This window comes from Oncorhynchus mykiss, chromosome 17, assembly GCF_013265735.2.
Source record: "Oncorhynchus mykiss isolate Arlee chromosome 17, USDA_OmykA_1.1, whole genome shotgun sequence".
Taxonomy (NCBI): domain Eukaryota; kingdom Metazoa; phylum Chordata; class Actinopteri; order Salmoniformes; family Salmonidae; genus Oncorhynchus; species Oncorhynchus mykiss.
Genome location: NC_048581.1, coordinates 87,952,509 through 87,976,982, shown reverse-complemented (window position 1 = coordinate 87,976,982; position 24,474 = coordinate 87,952,509). Strand labels below are relative to the sequence as shown.

The 24,474-nt window shown below is 51.1% G+C and overlaps 1 protein-coding gene across 4 annotated transcripts in view; it reads right to left on the bottom strand.

Annotated features, from left to right (window-relative positions):
- The window catches only part of LOC110493299 (acid-sensing ion channel 1), a 459,369-nt gene that overhangs the window by 39,182 nt on the left and 395,713 nt on the right, over positions 1 to 24,474 (bottom strand). For all 4 annotated transcript variants that reach the window (XM_036950916.1, XM_036950915.1, XM_036950917.1 and 1 more), the window contains one exon: positions 721 to 848. In XM_036950916.1, coding sequence (XP_036806811.1) covers positions 721 to 848 — 128 coding nt within the window. The remainder of the gene's footprint in view (positions 1 to 720; positions 849 to 24,474) is intronic.

Below are 24,474 nucleotides of genomic sequence, written 5' to 3'. Positions count from 1 at the left end.
TAGCTAACACAATGTGCCATTGGAACACAGGAGTGATGGTTGCTGATAATGGGCCTCTGTACGCCTATGTAGATATTCCATTAAAAATCGTTTCCAACTACAATAGTCATTTACATTAACAATGTCTACCCTGTATTTCTGGTCAATTTGATGTTATTTTAATGGACAACAAAATGTGCTTTTCTTTCAAAAACAAGGACATTTCTAAGTGACCCCAAACCTTTGAACGGTAGTGTACATGATGAGAGGGTAGAGTTGGATGGAATACATCATAGGAAATTATTCTTCTTTCCCGAAGAGAGAGCATGGGAGCACTGATTGAAAAGTGTGGATATCCACCAAGCCACTGATGAGATCCCTGTAAGGTAACACATGCATCAGGAAAAAATAAATTGAGATTGTAGAGTCTTTTTCAAGGTGAAAACGGACCGACTGGATTTCAGAATAACCGCGTCCTGTTTTCATCAAGAACACGACCTTTGGAAATCACTGTAATGGTGTATGCTGGTCGGGAATCTGTCCGTCACACGTCCTTCTTTATTAATATGGCAGGATGACATCATCACGAACAACAAAACAACCTCCCACATACAGACATCAACAATAACCCAGACAACCATTATTTTGTTTTTTTTTACACATTTTGTGCCTTCCCTTTTAGCAAGCTCACATTGGGAAGAGCCAATAATGGCATGCTTGATTGATTGATTGATACCTTACCCGTTGTTCCTGACAGGATACGAAGGTCTGGAAGCCCGGGGCCACACCGAAACCCAGTTGGTCAATGAAGGGAGGCTCGTCCTGTGTGTGGATCTGAACCTTGATGCCCGCCTCGAACGAAGTCTCATCTGGAGAGAGGAAGGGAAAGATGAGAAACTTGCATCCCAAAAAACAGATGTCAGAAACAGCATGGTCAGTGTATTAATCAGTCTGATTTCATTCAACTGGACAGAGAAAAAATATGAAATTAGGAACCTGAAAATCTGACTACAATAAGGAATCAGAAGAACAGATTGATCTCAAAATGATGTATACTCTATTGTTGATGTTCCCCCTGTGTACTAGCCTGCCCTTATCCCCTTTCCATCCCCTATCCATCCCCAATCCATCCCCTAACTATCCCCAATCCATCCCCAATCATCCCCTAAATATCCCCAATCCATCCCCTAACTATCCCCAATCCATGCCCTAACTATCCCCAATCCATCCCCTAACTATCCCCAATCCATCCCCAATCCATCCCCTAACTATCCCCAATCCATCCCCAATCCATCCCCCATCCATCCCCAATCCATCCCCTAACTATCCCCAATCCATCCCCTAACTATCCCCAATCCATTCCCAATCCATCCCCTAACTATCCCCAATCCATCCCCCATCCATCCCCAATCCATCCCCTAACTATCCCCAATCCATCCCCTAACTATCCCCAACCCATCCCCTAACTATCCCCAATCCATCCCCCATCCATCCCCAACCCATGCCCTAACTTTCCCCTTTCCATCCCCCATCCATCCCCAATCCATCCCCTAACAATCCCCAATCCATCCCCAATCCATCCCCTATCATCCCCAATCCATCCTCAATCCATCCCCTAACTATCCCCAATCCATCCCCAATCCATCCCCAATCCATTCCCAATCCATCCCCTAACTATTCCCAATCCATCCCCCATCCATCCCCAATCCATCCCCTAACTATCCCCAATCCATCCCCAATCCTTCCCCTATCCATCCCCAATCCATCCCCTAACTATCCCCAATCCATCCCCAATCCATCCCCTAACTATCCCCAATCCATCCCCTAACTATCTACAATCCATCCCCTATCCATCCCCAATCCATCCCCCATCCATCCCCAATCCATCCCCTAACTATCCCCAATCCATCCCCTAACTATCCCCAATCCATCCCCTAACTATCCCCAATCCATCCCCCATCCATCCCCAACCCATCCCCTATCCATCCCCAATCCATCCCCTAACTATCCCCAATCCATCCCCTAACTATCCCCAATCCATCCCCTAACTATCCCCTATCCATCACCAATCATCCCCTAAACATCCCCAATCCATCCCCTACTATCCCCAATCCATCCCCTAACTATCCCCAATCCATCCCCTAACTATCCCAAATCCATCCCCTAACTATCCCCAATCCATCCCCAATCCATCCCCCATCCATCCCCAATCCATCCCCTAACTATCCCCAATCCATCCCCAATCCATCCCCTATCCATCCCCAATCCATCCCCTAACTATCCCCAATCCATCCCCTAACTATCCCCAATCCATCCCCAATCCATCCCCCATCCATCCCCAAACTATCCCCAATCCATCCCCTAACTATCCCCAATCCATCCCCAATCCATCCCCTAACTATCCCCAATCCATCCCCAATCCATCCCCTATCCATCCCCAATCCATCCCCTAACTATCCCCAATCCATCCCCAATCCATCCCCTAACTATCCCCAATCCATCCCCTAACTATCTCCAATCCATCCCCTATCCATCCCCAATCCATCCCCCATCCATCCCCAATCCATCCCCTAACTATCCCCAATCCATCCCCTAACTATCCCCAATCCATCCCCTAACTATCCCCTATCCATCCCCAATAGTCCCCTAAATATCCCCAATCCATCCCCTACTATCCCCAATCCATCCCCTAACTATCCCCAATCCATCCCCTAACTCTCCCCAATCCATCCCCAATCCATCCCCCATCCATCCCCAATCCATCCCCTAACTATCCCCAATCTATCCCCTAACTATCCCCAATCCATCCCCAATCCATCCCCTAACTATCCCCAATCCATCCCCCATCCATCCCCAATCCATCCCCTAACTATCCCCAATCCATCCCCAATCCATCCCCTAACTATCCCCAATCCATCCCCTAACTATCCCCAATCCATCCCCTAACTATCCCAAATCCATCCCCTAACTATCTCCAATCCATCCCATATCCATCCCCAATCGATCCCCCATCCATCCCCAATCCATCCCCTAACTATCCCCAATCCATCCCCTAACTATCCCCAATCCATCCCCTAACTATCCCCAATCCATCCCCTAACTATCCCCAATCCATCCCCTAACTATCCCCAATCCATCCCCAATCCATCCCAAATCCATCCCCATCCATCTCCAATCCATCCCCTAACTATCCCCAATCCATCCCCAATCCATCCCCAATCCATCACCAATCCATCCCCAATCCATCCCGCATCCATCCCCAATCCATCCCCTAACTATCCCCAATCCATCCCCTACCTATCCCCAATCCATCCCCAATCCATCCCCTAACTATCCCCAATCCATCCCCAATCCATCCCCCATCCATCCCCAATCCATCCCCTAACTATCCCCAATCCATCCCCAATCCATCCCCTAACTATCCCCAATCCATCCCCTAACTATCCCCAATCCATCCCCTAACTATCCCCAATCCATCCCCTAACTATCTCCAATCCATCCCATATCCATCCCCAATCAATCCCCCATCCATCCCCAATCCATCACCTAACTATCCCCAATCCATCCCCTAACTATCCCCAATCCATCCCCTAACTATCCCCAATCCATCCCCAATCCATCCCCTAACTATCCCCAATCCATCCCCTAACTATCCCCAATCCATCCCCTAACTATCCCCAATCCATCCCCAATCCATTCCCAATTCATCCCCTAACTATTCCCAATCCATCCCCAATCAATTCCCCATCCATCCCCAATCCATCCCTTAACTATCCCCAATCCATCCCCAATCCTTCCCCTATCCATCCCCTAACTATCCCCAATCCATCCCCAATCCATCCCCTAACTATCCCCAATCCATCCCCTAACTATCTCCAATCCATCCCCTATCCATCCCCAATCCATCCTCCATCCATCCCCAATCCATCCCCTAACTATCCCCAATCCATCTCCTAACTATCCCCAATCCATCCCCTAACTATCCCCAATCCATCCCCCATCCATCCCCAACCCATCCCCTATCCATCCCCAATCCATCCCCAATCCATCCCCTAACTATCCCCAATCCATCCCCTAACTATCCCCAATCCATCCCCTAACTATCCCCTATCCATCCCCAATCATCCCCTAAATATCCCCAATCCATCCCCTACTATCCCCAATCCATCCCCTAACTATCCCCAATCCATCCCCTAACTATCGCAATCCATCCCCTAACTATCCCCAATCCATCCCCAATCCATCCCCCATCCATCCCCAATCCATCCCCTAACTATCCCCAATCCATCCCCTAACTATCCCCAATCCATCCCCTATCCATCCCCAATCCATCCCCTAACTATCCCCAATCCATCCCCTAACTATCCCCAATCCATCCCCAATCCATCCCCCATCCATCCCCAATCCATCCCCAAACTATCCCCAATCCATCCCCTAACTATCCCCAATCCATCCCCAATCCATCCCCTAACTATCCCCAATCCATCCCCAATCCATCCCCTAACTATCCCGAATCCATCCCCAATCCATCCCCTAACTATCCCCAATCCATCCCCTATCCATCCCCAATCCATCTCCCATCCATCCCCAATCCATCCCCTAACTATCCCCAATCCATCCCCAATCCATCCCCTAACTATCCCCAATCCATCCCCTAACTATCCCCAATCCATCCCCCATCCATCCCCAACCCATCCCCTATCCATCCCCAATCCATCCCCTAACTATCCCCAATCCATCCCCTAACTATCCCCAATCCATCCCCTAACTATTCCCTATCCATCCCCAATCATCACCTAAATATCCCCAATCCATCCCCTACTATCCCAAATCCATCCCCTAACTATCCCCAATCCATCCCCTAACTATCCCCAATCCACCCCGTAACTATCCCCAATCCATCCCCAATCCATCCCCCATCCATCCCCAATCTATCCCCTAACTATCCCCAATCCATCTCCAATCCATCCCCTAACTATCCCCAATCCATCCCCCATCCATCCCCAATCCATCCCCTAACTATCCCCTATCCATCCCCAATCCATCCCCTAACTATCCCCAATCCATCCCCTAACTATCCCCAATCCATCCCCTAACTATCCCCAATCCATCCCCTAACTATCTCCAATCCATCCCATATCCATCCCCAATCGATCCCCCATCCATCCCCAATCCATCCCCTAACTATCCCCAATCCATCCCCTAACTATCCCCAATCCATCCCCTAAGTATCCCCAATCCATCCCCAATCCATCCCCTAACTATCCCCAATCCATCCCCTAACTATCCCCAAACCATCCCCTAACTATCCCAATCCATCCCCAATCCATCCCAAATCCATCCCCATCCATCTCCAATCCATCCCCTAACTATCCCCAATCCATCCCCAATCCATCCCCTAACTATCCCCAATCCATCCCCTAACTATCCCCAATCCATCCCCAATCCATCCCCAATCCATCCCCCATCCATCCCCAATCCATCCCCTAACTATCCGCAATCCATCCCCTAACTATCCCCAATCCATCCCCAATCCATCCCCTAACTATCCCCAATCCATCCCCAATCCATCCCCCATCCATCCCCAATCCATCCCCTAACTATCCCCAATCCATCCCCAATCCATCCCCTAACTATCCCCAATCCATCCCCTAACTATCCCCAATCCATCCCCTAACTATCCCCAATCCATCCCCTAACTATCTCCAATCCATCCCATATCCATCCCCAATCAATCCCCCATCCATCCCCAATCCATCACCTAACTATCCCCAATCCATCCCCAAACCATCCCCTAACTATCCCCAATCCATCCCCTAACTATCCCCAATCCATCCCCAATCCATCCCCTAACTATCCCCAATCCATGCCCTAACTATCCCCAATCCATCCCCTAACTATGCCCAATCCATCCCCAATCCATCCCCCATCCATCCCCCATCCATCTCCAATCCATCCCCTAACTATCCCCAATCCATCCCCAATCCATCCCCTAACTATCCCCAATCCATCCCCTAACTATCCCCAATCCATCCCCTAACTATCCCCAACCCATCCCCTAACTATCCCCAATCCATCCCCCATCCATCCCCAACCCATCCCCTAACTTTCCCCTTTCATCCCCCATCCATCCCCAATCCATCCCCTAACCATCCCCAATCCATCCCCAATCCATCCCCTATCCATCCCCAATCAATCCTCAATCCATCCCCTAACTATCCCCAATCCATCCCCAATCCATCCCCTAACTATCCCCAATCCATCCCCTAACTATCCCCAACCCATCCCCTAACTATCCCCAATCCATCCCGCATCCATCCCCAACCCATCCCCTAACTTTCCCCTTTCATCCCCCATCCATCTCCAATCCATCCCCTATCCATCCCCAATCCATCCTCCATCCATCCCCAATCCATCCCCTAACTATCCCCAATCCATCTCCTAACTATCCCCAATCCATCCCCTAACTATCCCCAATCCATCCCCCATCCATCCCCAACCCATCCCCTATCCATCCCCAATCCATCCCCAATCCATCCCCTAACTATCCCCAATCCATCCCCTAACTATCCCCAATCCATCCCCTAACTATCCCCTATCCATCCCCAATCATCCCCTAAATATCCCCAAACCATCCCCTACTATCCCCAATCATCCCCTAACTATCCCCAATCCATCCCCTAACTATCGCAATCCATCCCCTAACTATCCCCAATCCATCCCCAATCCATCCCCCATCCATCCCCAATCCATCCCCTAACTATCCCCAATCCATCCCCTAACTATCCCCAATCCATCCCCTATCCATCCCCAATCCATCCCCTAACTATCCCCAATCCATCCCCTAACTATCCCCAATCCATCCCCAATCCATCCCCCATCCATCCCCAATCCATCCCCAAACTATCCCCAATCCATCCCCTAACTATCCCCAATCCATCCCCAATCCATCCCCTAACTATCCCCAATCCATCCCCTATCCATCCCCAATCCATCCCCTAACTATCCCGAATCCATCCCCAATCCATCCCCTAACTATCCCCAATCCATCCCCTATCCATCCCCAATCCATCTCCCATCCATCCCCAATCCATCCCCTAACTATCCCCAATCCATCCCCAATCCATCCCCTAACTATCCCCAATCCATCCCCTAACTATCCCCAATCCATCCCCCATCCATCCCCAACCCATCCCCTATCCATCCCCAATCCATCCCCTAACTATCCCCAATCCATCCCCTAACTATCCCCAATCCATCCCCTAACTATTCCCTATCCATCCCCAATCATCCCCTAAATATCCCCAATCCATCCCCTACTATCCCAAATCCATCCCCTAACTATCCCCAATCCATCCCCTAACTATCCCCAATCCACCCCCTAACTATCCCCAATCCATCCCCAATCCATCCCCCATCCATCCCCAATCTATCCCCTAACTATCCCCAATCCATCTCCAATCCATCCCCTAACTATCCCCAATCCATCCCCCATCCATCCCCAATCCATCCCCTAACTATCCCCTATCCATCCCCAATCCATCCCCTAACTATCCCCAATCCATCCCCTAACTATCCCCAATCCATCCCCTAACTATCCCCAATCCATCCCCTAACTATCTCCAATCCATCCCATATCCATCCCCAATCGATCCCCCATCCATCCCCAATCCATCCCCTAACTATCCCCAATCCATCCCCTAACTATCCCCAATCCATCCCCTAAGTATCCCCAATCCATCCCCAATCCATCCCCTAACTATCCCCAATCCATCCCCTAACTATCCCCAAACCATCCCCTAACTATCCCAATCCATCCCCAATCCATCCCAAATCCATCCCCATCCATCTCCAATCCATCCCCTAACTATCCCCAATCCATCCCCAATCCATCCCCTAACTATCCCCAATCCATCCCCTAACTATCCCCAATCCATCCCCAATCCATCCCCAATCCATCCCCCATCCATCCCCAATCCATCCCCTAACTATCCGCAATCCATCCCCTAACTATCCCCAATCCATCCCCAATCCATCCCCTAACTATCCCCAATCCATCCCCAATCCATCCCCCATCCATCCCCAATCCATCCCCTAACTATCCCCAATCCATCCCCAATCCATCCCCTAACTATCCCCAATCCATCCCCTAACTATCCCCAATCCATCCCCTAACTATCCCCAATCCATCCCCTAACTATCTCCAATCCATCCCATATCCATCCCCAATCAATCCCCCATCCATCCCCAATCCATCACCTAACTATCCCCAATCCATCCCCAAACCATCCCCTAACTATCCCCAATCCATCCCCTAACTATCCCCAATCCATCCCCAATCCATCCCCTAACTATCCCCAATCCATGCCCTAACTATCCCCAATCCATCCCCTAACTATCCCCAATCCACCCCCTAACTATCCCCAATCCATCCCCAATCCATCCCCCATCCATCCCCAATCTATCCCCTAACTATCCCCAATCCATCTCCAATCCATCCCCTAACTATCCCCAATCCATCCCCCATCCATCCCCAATCCATCCCCTAACTATCCCCTATCCATCCCCAATCCATCCCCTAACTATCCCCAATCCATCCCCTAACTATCCCCAATCCATCCCCTAACTATCTCCAATCCATCCCATATCCATCCCCAATCGATCCCCCATCCATCCCCAATCCATCCCCTAACTATCCCCAATCCATCCCCTAACTATCCCCAATCCATCCCCTAAGTATCCCCAATCCATCCCCAATCCATCCCCTAACTATCCCCAATCCATCCCCTAACTATCCCCAAACCATCCCCTAACTATCCCAATCCATCCCCAATCCATCCCAAATCCATCCCCATCCATCTCCAATCCATCCCCTAACTATCCCCAATCCATCCCCAATCCATCCCCTAACTATCCCCAATCCATCCCCTAACTATCCCCAATCCATCCCCAATCCATCCCCAATCCATCCCCCATCCATCCCCAATCCATCCCCTAACTATCCGCAATCCATCCCCTAACTATCCCCAATCCATCCCCAATCCATCCCCTAACTATCCCCAATCCATCCCCAATCCATCCCCCATCCATCCCCAATCCATCCCCTAACTATCCCCAATCCATCCCCAATCCATCCCCTAACTATCCCCAATCCATCCCCTAACTATCCCCAATCCATCCCCTAACTATCCCCAATCCATCCCCTAACTATCTCCAATCCATCCCATATCCATCCCCAATCAATCCCCCATCCATCCCCAATCCATCACCTAACTATCCCCAATCCATCCCCAAACCATCCCCTAACTATCCCCAATCCATCCCCTAACTATCCCCAATCCATCCCCAATCCATCCCCTAACTATCCCCAATCCATGCCCTAACTATCCCCAATCCATCCCCTAACTATGCCCAATCCATCCCCAATCCATCCCCCATCCATCCCCCATCCATCTCCAATCCATCCCCTAACTATCCCCAATCCATCCCCAATCCATCCCCTAACTATCCCCAATCCATCCCCTAACTATCCCCAATCCATCCCCTAACTATCCCCAACCCATCCCCTAACTATCCCCAATCCATCCCCCATCCATCCCCAACCCATCCCCTAACTTTCCCCTTTCATCCCCCATCCATCCCCAATCCATCCCCTAACCATCCCCAATCCATCCCCAATCCATCCCCTATCCATCCCCAATCAATCCTCAATCCATCCCCTAACTATCCCCAATCCATCCCCAATCCATCCCCTAACTATCCCCAATCCATCCCCTAACTATCCCCAACCCATCCCCTAACTATCCCCAATCCATCCCCCATCCATCCCCAACCCATCCCCTAACTTTCCCCTTTCATCCCCCATCCATCTCCAATCCATCCCCTATCCATCCCCAATCCATCCTCCATCCATCCCCAATCCATCCCCTAACTATCCCCAATCCATCTCCTAACTATCCCCAATCCATCCCCTAACTATCCCCAATCCATCCCCCATCCATCCCCAACCCATCCCCTATCCATCCCCAATCCATCCCCAATCCATCCCCTAACTATCCCCAATCCATCCCCTAACTATCCCCAATCCATCCCCTAACTATCCCCTATCCATCCCCAATCATCCCCTAAATATCCCCAAACCATCCCCTACTATCCCCAATCCATCCCCTAACTATCCCCAATCCATCCCCTAACTATCGCAATCCATCCCCTAACTATCCCCAATCCATCCCCAATCCATCCCCCATCCATCCCCAATCCATCCCCTAACTATCCCCAATCCATCCCCTAACTATCCCCAATCCATCCCCAATCCATCCCCCATCCATCCCCAATCCATCCCCAAACTATCCCCAATCCATCCCCTAACTATCCCCAATCCATCCCCAATCCATCCCCTAACTATCCCCAATCCATCCCCTATCCATCCCCAATCCATCCCCTAACTATCCCGAATCCATCCCCAATCCATCCCCTAACTATCCCCAATCCATCCCCTATCCATCCCCAATCCATCTCCCATCCATCCCCAATCCATCCCCTAACTATCCCCAATCCATCCCCAATCCATCCCCTAACTATCCCCAATCCATCCCCTAACTATCCCCAATCCATCCCCCATCCATCCCCAACCCATCCCCTATCCATCCCCAATCCATCCCCTAACTATCCCCAATCCATCCCCTAACTATCCCCAATCCATCCCCTAACTATTCCCTATCCATCCCCAATCATCCCCTAAATATCCCCAATCCATCCCCTACTATCCCAAATCCATCCCCTAACTATCCCCAATCCATCCCCTAACTATCCCCAATCCACCCCCTAACTATCCCCAATCCATCCCCAATCCATCCCCCATCCATCCCCAATCTATCCCCTAACTATCCCCAATCCATCTCCAATCCATCCCCTAACTATCCCCAATCCATCCCCCATCCATCCCCAATCCATCCCCTAACTATCCCCTATCCATCCCCAATCCATCCCCTAACTATCCCCAATCCATCCCCTAACTATCCCCAATCCATCCCCTAACTATCCCCAATCCATCCCCTAACTATCTCCAATCCATCCCATATCCATCCCCAATCGATCCCCCATCCATCCCCAATCCATCCCCTAACTATCCCCAATCCATCCCCTAACTATCCCCAATCCATCCCCTAAGTATCCCCAATCCATCCCCAATCCATCCCCTAACTATCCCCAATCCATCCCCTAACTATCCCCAAACCATCCCCTAACTATCCCAATCCATCCCCAATCCATCCCAAATCCATCCCCATCCATCTCCAATCCATCCCCTAACTATCCCCAATCCATCCCCAATCCATCCCCTAACTATCCCCAATCCATCCCCTAACTATCCCCAATCCATCCCCAATCCATCCCCAATCCATCCCCCATCCATCCCCAATCCATCCCCTAACTATCCGCAATCCATCCCCTAACTATCCCCAATCCATCCCCAATCCATCCCCTAACTATCCCCAATCCATCCCCCATCCATCCCCAATCCATCCCCTAACTATCCCCAATCCATCCCCAATCCATCCCCTAACTATCCCCAATCCATCCCCTAACTATCCCCAATCCATCCCCTAACTATCCCCAATCCATCCCCTAACTATCTCCAATCCATCCCATATCCATCCCCAATCAATCCCCCATCCATCCCCAATCCATCACCTAACTATCCCCAATCCATCCCCAAACCATCCCCTAACTATCCCCAATCCATCCCCTAACTATCCCCAATCCATCCCCAATCCATCCCCTAACTATCCCCAATCCATGCCCTAACTATCCCCAATCCATCCCCTAACTATGCCCAATCCATCCCCAATCCATCCCCCATCCATCCCCCATCCATCTCCAATCCATCCCCTAACTATCCCCAATCCATCCCCAATCCATCCCCTAACTATCCCCAATCCATCCCCTAACTATCCCCAATCCATCCCCTAACTATCCCCAACCCATCCCCTAACTATCCCCAATCCATCCCCCATCCATCCCCAACCCATCCCCTAACTTTCCCCTTTCATCCCCCATCCATCCCCAATCCATCCCCTAACCATCCCCAATCCATCCCCAATCCATCCCCTATCCATCCCCAATCAATCCTCAATCCATCCCCTAACTATCCCCAATCCATCCCCAATCCATCCCCTAACTATCCCCAATCCATCCCCTAACTATCCCCAATCCATCCCCTAACTACCCACAATCCATCCCCAATCCATCCCCAATCCATCCCCCATCCATCCCCAATCCATCCCCTAACTATCCCCAATCCATCCCCTAACTATCCCCAATCAATCCCCTAACTATCCCCAATCCATCCCCAATCCATCCCCTATCCATCCACAATCCATCCCCTAACTATCCCCAATCCATCCCCTAACTATCCCCAATCCATCCCCCATCCATCCCCAATCCATCCCCTAACTATCCCCAATCCATCCCCTAACTATCCCCAATCCATCCCCTAACTATCCCCAATCCATCCCCTATCCATCCCCAATCCATCCCCTAACTATCCCCAATCCATCCTCAATCCATCCCCTAACTATCCCCAATCCATCCCCTAACTATCTCCAATTCATCCCCTATCCATCCCCAATCCATCCCCCATCCATCCCCAATCCATCCCCTAACTATCCCCTAACTATCCCCAATCCATCCCCAATCCATCCCCTAACTATCCCCAATCCATCCCCAACCCATCCCCTATCCATCCCCAATCCATCCCCAATCCATCCCCTAGCTATCCCCAATCCATCCCCTAACTATCCCCAATCCATCCCCAATCATCCCCTAAATATCCCCAATCCATCCCCTACTATCCCCAATCCATCCCCTAACTATCCCCAATCCATCCCCTAACTATCCCCAATCCATCCCCTAACTATCCCCAATCCATCCCCTAACTATCCCCAATCCATCCCCAATCCATCCCCCATCCATCCCCAATCCATCCCTAACTATCCCCAATCCATCCCCTAACTATCCCCAATCCATCCCCTAACTATCCCCAATCCATCCCCTAACTATCTCCAATCCATCCCATATCCATCCCCAATCCATAACCCATCCATCTCCAATCCATCCCCTAACTATCCCCAATCCATCCCCAATCCATCCCCTAACTATCCCCAATCCATCCCCAATCCATCCCCTAACTATCCCCAATCCATCCCCAACCCATCCCCTATCCATCCCCAATCCATCCCCAATCCATCCCCTAACTATCCCCAATCCATCCCCTACCTATCCCCAATCCATCCCCCATCCATCCCCAATCCATCCCCTAACTATCCCCAATCCATCCCCAATCCATCCCCTAACTATTCCCAATCCATCCCCTAACTATCCCCAATCCATCCACTAACTATCCCCAATCCATCAACTAACTATCCCCAATCCATCCCCTAACTATCCCCAATCCATCCCCAATCCATCCCCCATCCATCTCCAATCCATCCCCTAACTATCCCCAATCCATCCCCAATCCATCCCCTAACTATCCCCAATCCATCCCCTAACTATCCCCAATCCATCCCCTAACTATCCCCAACCCATCCCCAATCGATCCCCCATCCATCCCCAATCCATCCCCTAACTATCCCCAATCCATCCCCTAACTATCCCCAATCCATCCCCTAAGTATCCCCAATCCATCCCCAATCCATCCCCTAACTATCCCCAATCCATCCCCTAACTATCCCCAATCCATCCCCTAACTATCCCAATCCATCCCCAATCCATGCCAAATCCATCCCCATCCATCTCCAATCCATCCCCTAACTATCCCCAATCCATCCCCAATCCATCCCCTAACTATCCCCAATCCATCCCCTAACTATCCCCAATCCATCCCCAATCCATCCCCAATCCATCCCCCATCCATCCCCAATCCATCCCCTAACTATCCGCAATCCATCCCCTAACTATCCCCAATCCATCCCCAATCCATCCCCTAACTATCCCCAATCCATCCCCAATCCATCCCCCATCCATCCCCAATCCATCCCCTAACTATCCCCAATCCATCCCCAATCCATCCCCTAACTATCCCCAATCCATCCCCTAACTATCCCCAATCCATCCCCTAACTATCCCCAATCCATCCCCTAACTATCTCCAATCCATCCCATATCCATCCCCAATCAATCCCCAATCCATCCCCAATCCATCCCCTAACTATCCCCAATCCATCCCCTAACTATCCCCAATCCATCCCCTAACTATGCCCAATCCATCCCCAATCCATCCCCAATCCATCCCCCATCCATCTCCAATCCATCCCCTAACTATCCCCAATCCATCCCCAATCCATCCCCTAACTATCCCCAATCCATCCCCTAACTATCCCCAATCCATCCCCTAACTATCCCCAACCCATCCCCTAACTATCCCCAATCCATCCCCCATCCATCCCCAACCCATCCCCTAACTTTCCCCTTTCATCCCCCATCCATCCCCAATCCATCCCCTAACCATCCCCAATCCATCCCCAATCCATCCCCTATCCATCCCCAATCAATCCTCAATCCATCCCCTAACTATCCCCAATCCATCCCCTAACTATCCCCAATCCATCCCCTAACTATCCCCAATCCATCCCCTAACTACCCACAATCCATCCCCAATCCATCCCCAATCCATCCCCCATCCATCCCCAATCCATCCCCTAACTATCCCCAATCCATCCCCTAACTATCCCCAATCAATCCCCTAACTATCCCCAATCCATCCCCAATCCATCCCCTATCCATCCACAATCCATCCCCTAACTATCCCCAATCCATCCCCTAACTATCCCCAATCCATCCCCCATCCATCCCCAATCCATCCCCTAACTATCCCCAATCCATCCCCTAACTATCCCCAATCCATCCCCTAACTATCCCCAATCCATCCCCTATCCATCCCCAATCCATCCCCAATCCATCCTCAATCCATCCCCTAACTATCCCCAATCCATCCCCTAACTATCTCCAATTCATCCCCTATCCATCCCCAATCCATCCCCCATCCATCCCCAATCCATCCCCTAACTATCCCCAATCCATCCCCAATCCATCCCCTAACTATCCCCAATCCATCCCCAACCCATCCCCTATCCATCCCCAATCCATCCCCAATCCATCCCCTAGCTATCCCCAATCCATCCCCTAACTATCCCCAATCCATCCCCAATCATCCCCTAAATATCCCCAATCCATCCCCTACTATCCCCAATCCATCCCCTAACTATCCCCAATCCATCCCCTAACTATCCCCAATCCATCCCCTAACTATCCCCAATCCATCCCCTAACTATCCCCAATCCATCCCCAATCCATCCCCCATCCATCCCCAATCCATCCCTAACTATCCCCAATCCATCCCCTAACTATCCCCAATCCATCCCCTAACTATCCCCAATCCATCCCCTAACTATCTCCAATCCATCCCATATCCATCCCCAATCCATAACCCATCCATCTCCAATCCATCCCCTAACTATCCCCAATCCATCCCCAATCCATCCCCTAACTATCCCCAATCCATCCCCAATCCATCCCCTAACTATCCCCAATCCATCCCCAACCCATCCCCTATCCATCCCCAATCCATCCCCAATCCATCCCCTAACTATCCCCAATCCATCCCCTAACTATCCCCAATCCATCCCCCATCCATCCCCAATCCATCCCCTAACTATCCCCAATCCATCCCCAATCCATCCCCTAACTATTCCCAATCCATCCCCTAACTATCCCCAATCCATCCACTAACTATCCCCAATCCATCAACTAACTATCCCCAATCCATCCCCTAACTATCCCCAATCCATCCCCAATCCATCCCCCATCCATGTCCAATCCATCCCCTAACTATCCCCAATCCATCCCCAATCCATCCCCTAACTATCCCCAATCCATCCCCTAACTATCCCCAACCCATCCCCAATCGATCCCCCATCCATCCCCAATCCATCCCCTAACTATCCCCAATCCATCCCCTAACTATCCCCAATCCATCCCCTAAGTATCCCCAATCCATCCCCAATCCATCCCCTAACTATCCCCAATCCATCCCCTAACTATCCCCAATCCATCCCCTAACTATCCCAATCCATCCCCAATCCATCCCAAATCCATCCCCATCCATCTCCAATCCATCCCCTAACTATCCCCAATCCATCCCCAATCCATCCCCTAACTATCCCCAATCCATCCCCTAACTATCCCCAATCCATCCCCAATCCATCCCCAATCCATCCCCCATCCATCCCCAATCCATCCCCTAACTATCCGCAATCCATCCCCTAACTATCCCCAATCCATCCCCAATCCATCCCCTAACTATCCCCAATCCATCCCCAATCCATCCCCCATCCATCCCCAATCCATCCCCTAACTATCCCCAATCCATCCCCAATCCATCCCCTAACTATCCCCAATCCATCCCCTAACTATCCCCAATCCATCCCCTAACTATCCCCAATCCATCCCCTAACTATCTCCAATCCATCCCATATCCATCCCCAATCAATCCCCCATCCATCCCCAATCCATCACCTAACTATCCCCAATCCATCCCCAAACCATCCCCTAACTATCCCCAATCCATCCCCTAACTATCCCCAATCCATCCCCAATCCATCCCCTAACTATCCCCAATCCATGCCCTAACTATCCCCAATCCATCCCCTAACTATGCCCAATCCATCCCCAATCCATCCCCTAACTATCCCCAATCCATGCCCTAACTATCCCCAATCCATCCCCAATCCATCCCCTAACTATCCCCAATCCATGCCCTAACTATCCCCAATCCATCCCCTAACTATGCCCAATCCATCCCCAATCCATCCCCAATCCATCCCCCATCCATCTCCGATCCATCCCCTAACTATCCCCAATCCATCCCCAATCCATCCCCTAACTATCCCCAATCCATCCCCTAACTATCCCCAATCCATCCACTAACTATCCCCAACCCATCCCCTAACTATCCCCAATCAATCCCCCATCCATCCCCAACCCATCCCCTAACTTTCCCCTTTCATCCCCCATCCATCCCCAATCCATCCCCTAACCATCCCCAATCCATCCCCAATCCATCCCCTATCCATCCCCAATCAATCCTCAATCCATCCCCTAACTATCCCCAATCCATCCCCAATCCATCCCCTAACTATCCCCAATCCATCCCCTAACTATCCCCAATCCATCCCCTAACTACCCACAATCCATCCCCAATCCATCCCCAATCCATCCCCCATCCATCCCCAATCCATCCCCTAACTATCCCCAATCCATCCCCTAACTATCCCCAATCAATCCCCTAACTATCCCCAATCCATCCCCAATCCATCCCCTATCCATCCACAATCCATCCCCTAACTATCCCCAATCCATCCCCTAACTATCCCCAATCCATCCCCCATCCATCCCCAATCCATCCCCTAACTATCCCCAATCCATCCCCTAACTATCCCCAATCCATCCCCTAACTATCCCCAATCCATCCCCAATCCATCCCCTATCCATCCCCAATCCATCCCCTAACTATCCCCAATCCATCCTCAATCCATCCCCTAACTATCCCCAACCCATCCCCTAACTATCCCCAATCAATCCCCCATCCATCCCCAACCCATCCCCTAACTTTCCCCTTTCATCCCCCATCCATCCCCAATCCATCCCCTAGCTATCCCCAATCCATCCCCTAACTATCCCCAATCCATCCCCAATCCATCCCCTAACTATCCCCAATCCATCCCCAATCCATCCCCTAACTATCCCCAATCCATCCCCAACCCATCCCCTATCCATCCCCAATCCATCCCCAATCCATCCCCTAACTATCCCCAATCCATCCCCTAACTATCCCCAATCCATCCCCCATCCATCCCCAATCCATCCCCTAACTATCCCCAATCCATCCCCAATCCATCCCCTAACTATTCCCAATCCATCCCCTAACTATCCCCAATCCATCCACTAACTATCCCCAATCCATCACCTAACTATCCCCAATCCATCCCCTAACTATCCCCAATCCATCCCCAATCCATCCCCCATCCATCTCCAATCCATCCCCTAACTATCCCCAATCCATCCCCAATCCATCCCCTAACTATCCCCAATCCATCCCCTAACTATCCCCAATCCATCCCCTAACTATCCCCAACCCATCCCCTAACTATCCCCAATCCATCCCCCATCCATCCCCAATCCATCCCCAACCCATCCCCTAACTTTCCCCTTTCCATCCCCCATCCATCCCCAATCCATCCCCAATCCATCCCCTAACTATCCCCAATCCATCCCCTAACTATCCCCAACCCATCCCCTAACTATCCCCAATCCATCCCCCATCCATCCCCAACCCATCCCCTAACTTTCCCCTTTCCATCCCCCATCCATCCCCAATCCATACCCTAACCATCCCCAATCCATCCCCAATCCATCCCCTATCCATCCCCAATCCATCCTCAATCCATCCCCTAACTATCCCCAATCCATCCCCAATCCATCCCAGATCCATCCCCTAACTATTCCCAATCCATCCCCAATCCATTCCCCATCCATACCCAATCCATCCCCTAACTATCCCCAATCCATCCCCAATCCATCCCCTATCCATCCCCAATCCATCCCCTAACTATCCCCAATCCATCCCCTAACTATCCCCAATCCATCCCCTAACTATCCCCAATCAATCCCCAATCCATCCCCCATCCATCCCCAATCCATCCCCAATCCATCCCCTAACTATCCCCAATCCATCCCCTAACTATCTCCATTCCATCCCCCATCCATCTCCAATCCATCCCCTAACTATCCCCAATCCATCCCCAATCCATCCCCTAACTATCCCCAACCCATCCCCTAACTATCCCCAATCCATCCGCCATCCATCCCCAACCCATCCCATAACTTTCCCCTTTCCATCCACAATCCATCCCCTAACCATCCCCAATCCATCCCCAATCCATCCCCTATCCATCCCCAATCCATCCTCAATCCATCCCCTAACTATCCCCAATCCATCCCCAATCCATCCCCTATCCATCCTCAATCCATCCCCTAACTATCCCCAATCCATCCCAGATCCATCCCCTAACTATTCCCAATCCATCCCCAATCCATTCCCCATCCATCCCCAATCCATCCCCTAACTATCCCCAATCCATCCCCAATCCATCCCCAATCCATCCCCTAACTATCCCCAATCCATCCCCTAACTATCCCCAATCCATCCCCTAACTATCCCCAATCAATCCCCAATCCATCCCCCATCCATCCCCAATCCATCCCCAATCCATCCCCTAACTATCCCCAATCCATCCCCAATCCATCCCCTAACTATCTCCAATCCATCCCCCATCCATCCCCAATCCATCCCCTAACTATCCCCAATCCATCCCCAATCCATCCCCTAACTATCCCCAACCCATCCCCTAACTATCCCCAATCCATCCGCCATCCATCCCCGACCCATCCCATAACTTTCCCCTTTCCATCCCCCATCCATCCACATTCCATCCCCTAACCATCCCCAATCCATCCCCAATCCATCCCCTATCCATCCCCAATCCATCCTCAATCCATCCCCTAACTATCCCCAATCCATCCCCAATCCATCCCCAATCCATCCCCTAACTATTCCCAATCCATCCCCAATCCATCCCCTAACTATCCCCAATCCATCCCCAATCCATCCCCTATCCATCCCCAATCCATCCCCCATCCATCCCCAATCCATCCCCTAACTATCCCCAAACCATCCCCAATCCATCCCCTAACTATCTTCAATCAATCCCCTAACTATCCCCTATCCATCCCCTAAATATCCCCAATCCATCCCCTACTATCCCCAATCCATCCCCTAACTATCCCCAATCCATCCCCTAACTATCCCCAATCCATCCCCTAACTATCCCCAATCAATCCCCAATCCATCCCCAATCCATCCCCAATCCATCCCCAATCATCCCCTAAATATCCCCAATCCATCCCCTACTATCCCCAATCCATCCCCTAACTATCCCCAATCCATCCCCTAACTATCTCCAATCCATCCCCTATCCATCCCCAATCCATCTCCCATCCATCCCCAACCCATCCCCTAACTATCCCCAAACCATCCCCAATCCATCCCCTAACTATCCCCAAACAATCCCCTAACTATCCCCAATCCATCCCCCATCCATCCCCAACCTATCCCCTATCCATCCCCAATCCATCCCCAATCCATCCCCTAAGTATCCCCAATCCATCCCCTAACTATCCCCAATCCATCCCCTAACTATCCCCTATCCATCCCCAATCATCCCCTAAATATCCCCAATCCATCCCCTACTATCCCCAATCCATCCCCTAACTATCCCCAATCTACCCCCTAACTATCCCCAATCCATCCCCTAACTATCCCCAATCAATCCCCAATCCATCCCCAATCCATCCCCCATCCATCCCCAATCCATCCCCTAACTATCCCCAAACCATCCCCTAACTATCCCCAATCCATCCCCTAACTATCCCCAATCCATTCCCAATCTATCCCCCATCCATCCCCAATACATCCCCTAACTATCCCCAATCCATCCCCAATCCATCCCCTAACTATCCCCAATCCATCCCCTAACTATCCCCAATCCATTCCCTAACTATCCCCAATCCATCCCCTAACTTTCCCCTTTCCATCCCCCATCCATCCCCAATCCATCCCCTAACCATCCCCTATCCATCCCCAATCCATCCTCAATCCATCCCCTAACTATCCCCAATCCATCCCCAATCCATCCCCAACCCATCCCCAATCCATCCCCAATCCATCCCCTAACTATTCCCAATCCATCCCCAATCCATCCCCCATCCATCCCCTAACTATCCCCAATCCATCCCCAATCCAAACCCTATCCATCCCCAATCCATCCCCTAACTATCCACAATCCATCCCCAATCCATCCCCTAACTATCCCCAATCCATCCCCTAACTATCTCCAATCCATCCCCCATCCATCCCCAACCCATCCCCTATCCATCCCCAATCCATCCCCAATCCATCCCCTAACTATCCCCAATCCATCCCCTAACTATCCCCAATCCATCCCCTAACTATCCCCTATCCATCCTCAATCATCCCCTAAATATCCCCAATCCATCCCCTAACTATCCCCAATCCATCCCCTAACTATCCCCAATCCATCCCCTAACTATCCCCAATCAATCCCCAATCCATCCCCAATCGATCCCCCATCCATCCCCAATCCATCCCCTAACTATCCCCAATCCATCCCCTAACTATCCCCAATCCATCCCCAATCCATCCCCCATCCATCCCCAAACTATCCCCAATCCATCCCCTAACTATCCCCAATCCATCCCCAATCCATCCCCTAACTATCCCCAATCCATCCCCAATCCATCCCCTATCCATCCCCAATCCATCCCCTAACTATCCCCAATCCATCCCCAATCCATCCCCTAACTATCTCCATTCCATCCCCCATCCATCCCCAATCCATCCCCTAACTATCCCCAATCCATCCCCAATCCATCCCCTAACTATCCCCAACCCATCCCCTAACTATCCCCAATCCATCCGCCATCCATCCCCAACCCATCCCATAACTTTCCCCTTTCCATCCACAATCCATCCCCTAACCATTCCCAATCCATCCCCAATCCATCCCCTATCCATCCCCAATCCATCCTCAATCCATCCCCTAACTATCCCCAATCCATCCCCAATCCATCCCCTATCCATCCTCAATCCATCCCCTAACTATCCCCAATCCATCCCAGATCCATCCCCTAACTATTCCCAATCCATCCCCAATCCATTCCCCATCCATCCCCAATCCATACCCTAACTATCCCCAATCCATCCCCAATCCATCCCCTATCCATCCCCAATCCATCCCCTAACTATCCCCAATCCATCCCCTAACTATCCCCAATCCATCCCCTAACTATCCCCAATCAATCCCCAATCCATCCCCCATCCATCCCCAATCCATCCCCAATCCATCCCCTAACTATCCCCAATCCATCCCCAATCCATCCCCTAACTATCTCCAATCCATCCCCCATCCATCCCCAATCCATCCCCTAACTATCCCCAATCCATCCCCAATCCATCCCCTAACTATCCCCAACCCATCCCCTAACTATCCCCAATCCATCCGCCATCCATCCCCAACCCATCCCATAACTTTCCCCTTTCCATCCCCCATCCATCCACATTCCATCCCCTAACCATCCCCAATCCATCCCCAATCCATCCCCTATCCATCCCCAATCCATCCTCAATCCATCCCCTAACTATCCCCAATCCATCCCCAATCCATCCCCAATCCATCCCCTAACTATTCCCAATCCATCCCCAATCCATCCCCTAACTATCCCCAATCCATCCCCAATCCATCCCCTATCCATCCCCAATCCATCCCCCATCCATCCCCAATCCATCCCCTAACTATCCCCAAACCATCCCCAATCCATCCCCTAACTATCTTCAATCAATCCCCTAACTATCCCCAACCCATCCCCTATCCATCCCCAATCCATCCCCAATCCATCCCCTAACTATCCCCAATCCATCCCCTAACTATCCCCAATCCATCCCCTAACTATCCCCTATCCATCCCCTAAATATCCCCAATCCATCCCCTACTATCCCCAATCCATCCCCTAACTATCCCCAATCCATCCCCTAACTATCCCCAATCCATCCCCTAACTATCCCCAATCAATCCCCAATCCATCCCCAATCCATCCCCAATCCATCCCCAATCATCCCCTAAATATCCCCAATCCATCCCCTACTATCCCCAATCCATCCCCTAACTATCCCCAATCCATCCCCTAACTATCTCCAATCCATCCCCTATCCATCCCCAATCCATCTCCCATCCATCCCCAACCCATCCCCTAACTATCCCCAAACCATCCCCAATCCATCCCCTAACTATCCCCAATCAATCCCCTAACTATCCCCAATCCATCCCCCATCCATCCCCAACCTATCCCCTATCCATCCCCAATCCATCCCCAATCCATCCCCTAAGTATCCCCAATCCATCCCCTAACTATCCCCAATCCATCCCCTAACTATCCCCTATCCATCCCCAATCATCCCCTAAATATCCCCAATCCATCCCCTACTATCCCCAATCCATCCCCTAACTATCCCCAATCTACCCCCTAACTATCCCCAATCCATCCCCTAACTATCCCCAATCAATCCCCAATCCATCCCCAATCCATCCCCCATCCATCCCCAATCCATCCCCTAACTATCCCCAAACCATCCCCTAACTATCCCCAATCCATCCCCTAACTATCCCCAATCCATTCCCAATCTATCCCCCATCCATCCCCAATACATCCCCTAACTATCCCCAATCCATCCCCAATCCATCCCCTAACTATCCCCAATCCATCCCCTAACTATCCCCAATCCATTCCCTAACTATCCCCAATCCATCCCCTAACTTTCCCCTTTCCATCCCCCATCCATCCCCAATCCATCCCCTAACCATCCCCAATCCATCCCCAATCCATCCCCTATCCATCCCCAATCCATCCTCAATCCATCCCCTAACTATCCCCAATCCATCCCCAATCCATCCCCAATCCATCCCCAATCCATCCCCTAACTATTCCCAATCCATCCCCAATCCATCCCCCATCCATCCCCTAACTATCCCCAATCCATCCCCAATCCAAACCCTATCCATCCCCAATCCATCCCCTAACTATCCACAATCCATCCCCAATCCATCCCCTAACTATCCCCAATCCATCCCCTAACTATCTCCAATCCATCCCCTATCCATCCCCAATCCATCTCCCATCCATCCCCAACCCATCCCCTAACTATCCCCAAACCATCCCCAATCCATCCCCTAACTATCCCCAATCAATCCCCTAACTATCCCCAATCCATCCCCCATCCATCCCCAACCTATCCCCTATCCATCCCCAATCCATCCCCAATCCATCCCCTAAGTATCCCCAATCCATCCCCTAACTATCCCCAATCCATCCCCTAACTATCCCCTATCCATCCTTAATCATCCCCTAAATATCCCCAATCCATCCCCTACTATCCCCAATCCATCCCCTAACTATCCCCAATCTACCCCCTAACTATCCCCAATCCATCCCCTAACTATCCCCAATCAATCCCCAATCCATCCCCAATCCATCCCCCATCCATCCCCAATCCATCCCCTAACTATCCCCAAACCATCCCCTAACTATCCCCAATCCATCCCCTAACTATCCCCAATCCATTCCCAATCTATCCCCCATCCATCCCCAATACATCCCCTAACTATCCCCAATCCATCCCCAATCCATCCCCTAACTATCCCCAATCCATCCCCTAACTATCCCCAATCCATTCCCTAACTATCCCCAATCCATCCCCTAACTTTCCCCTTTCCATCCCCCATCCATCCCCAATCCATCCCCTAAC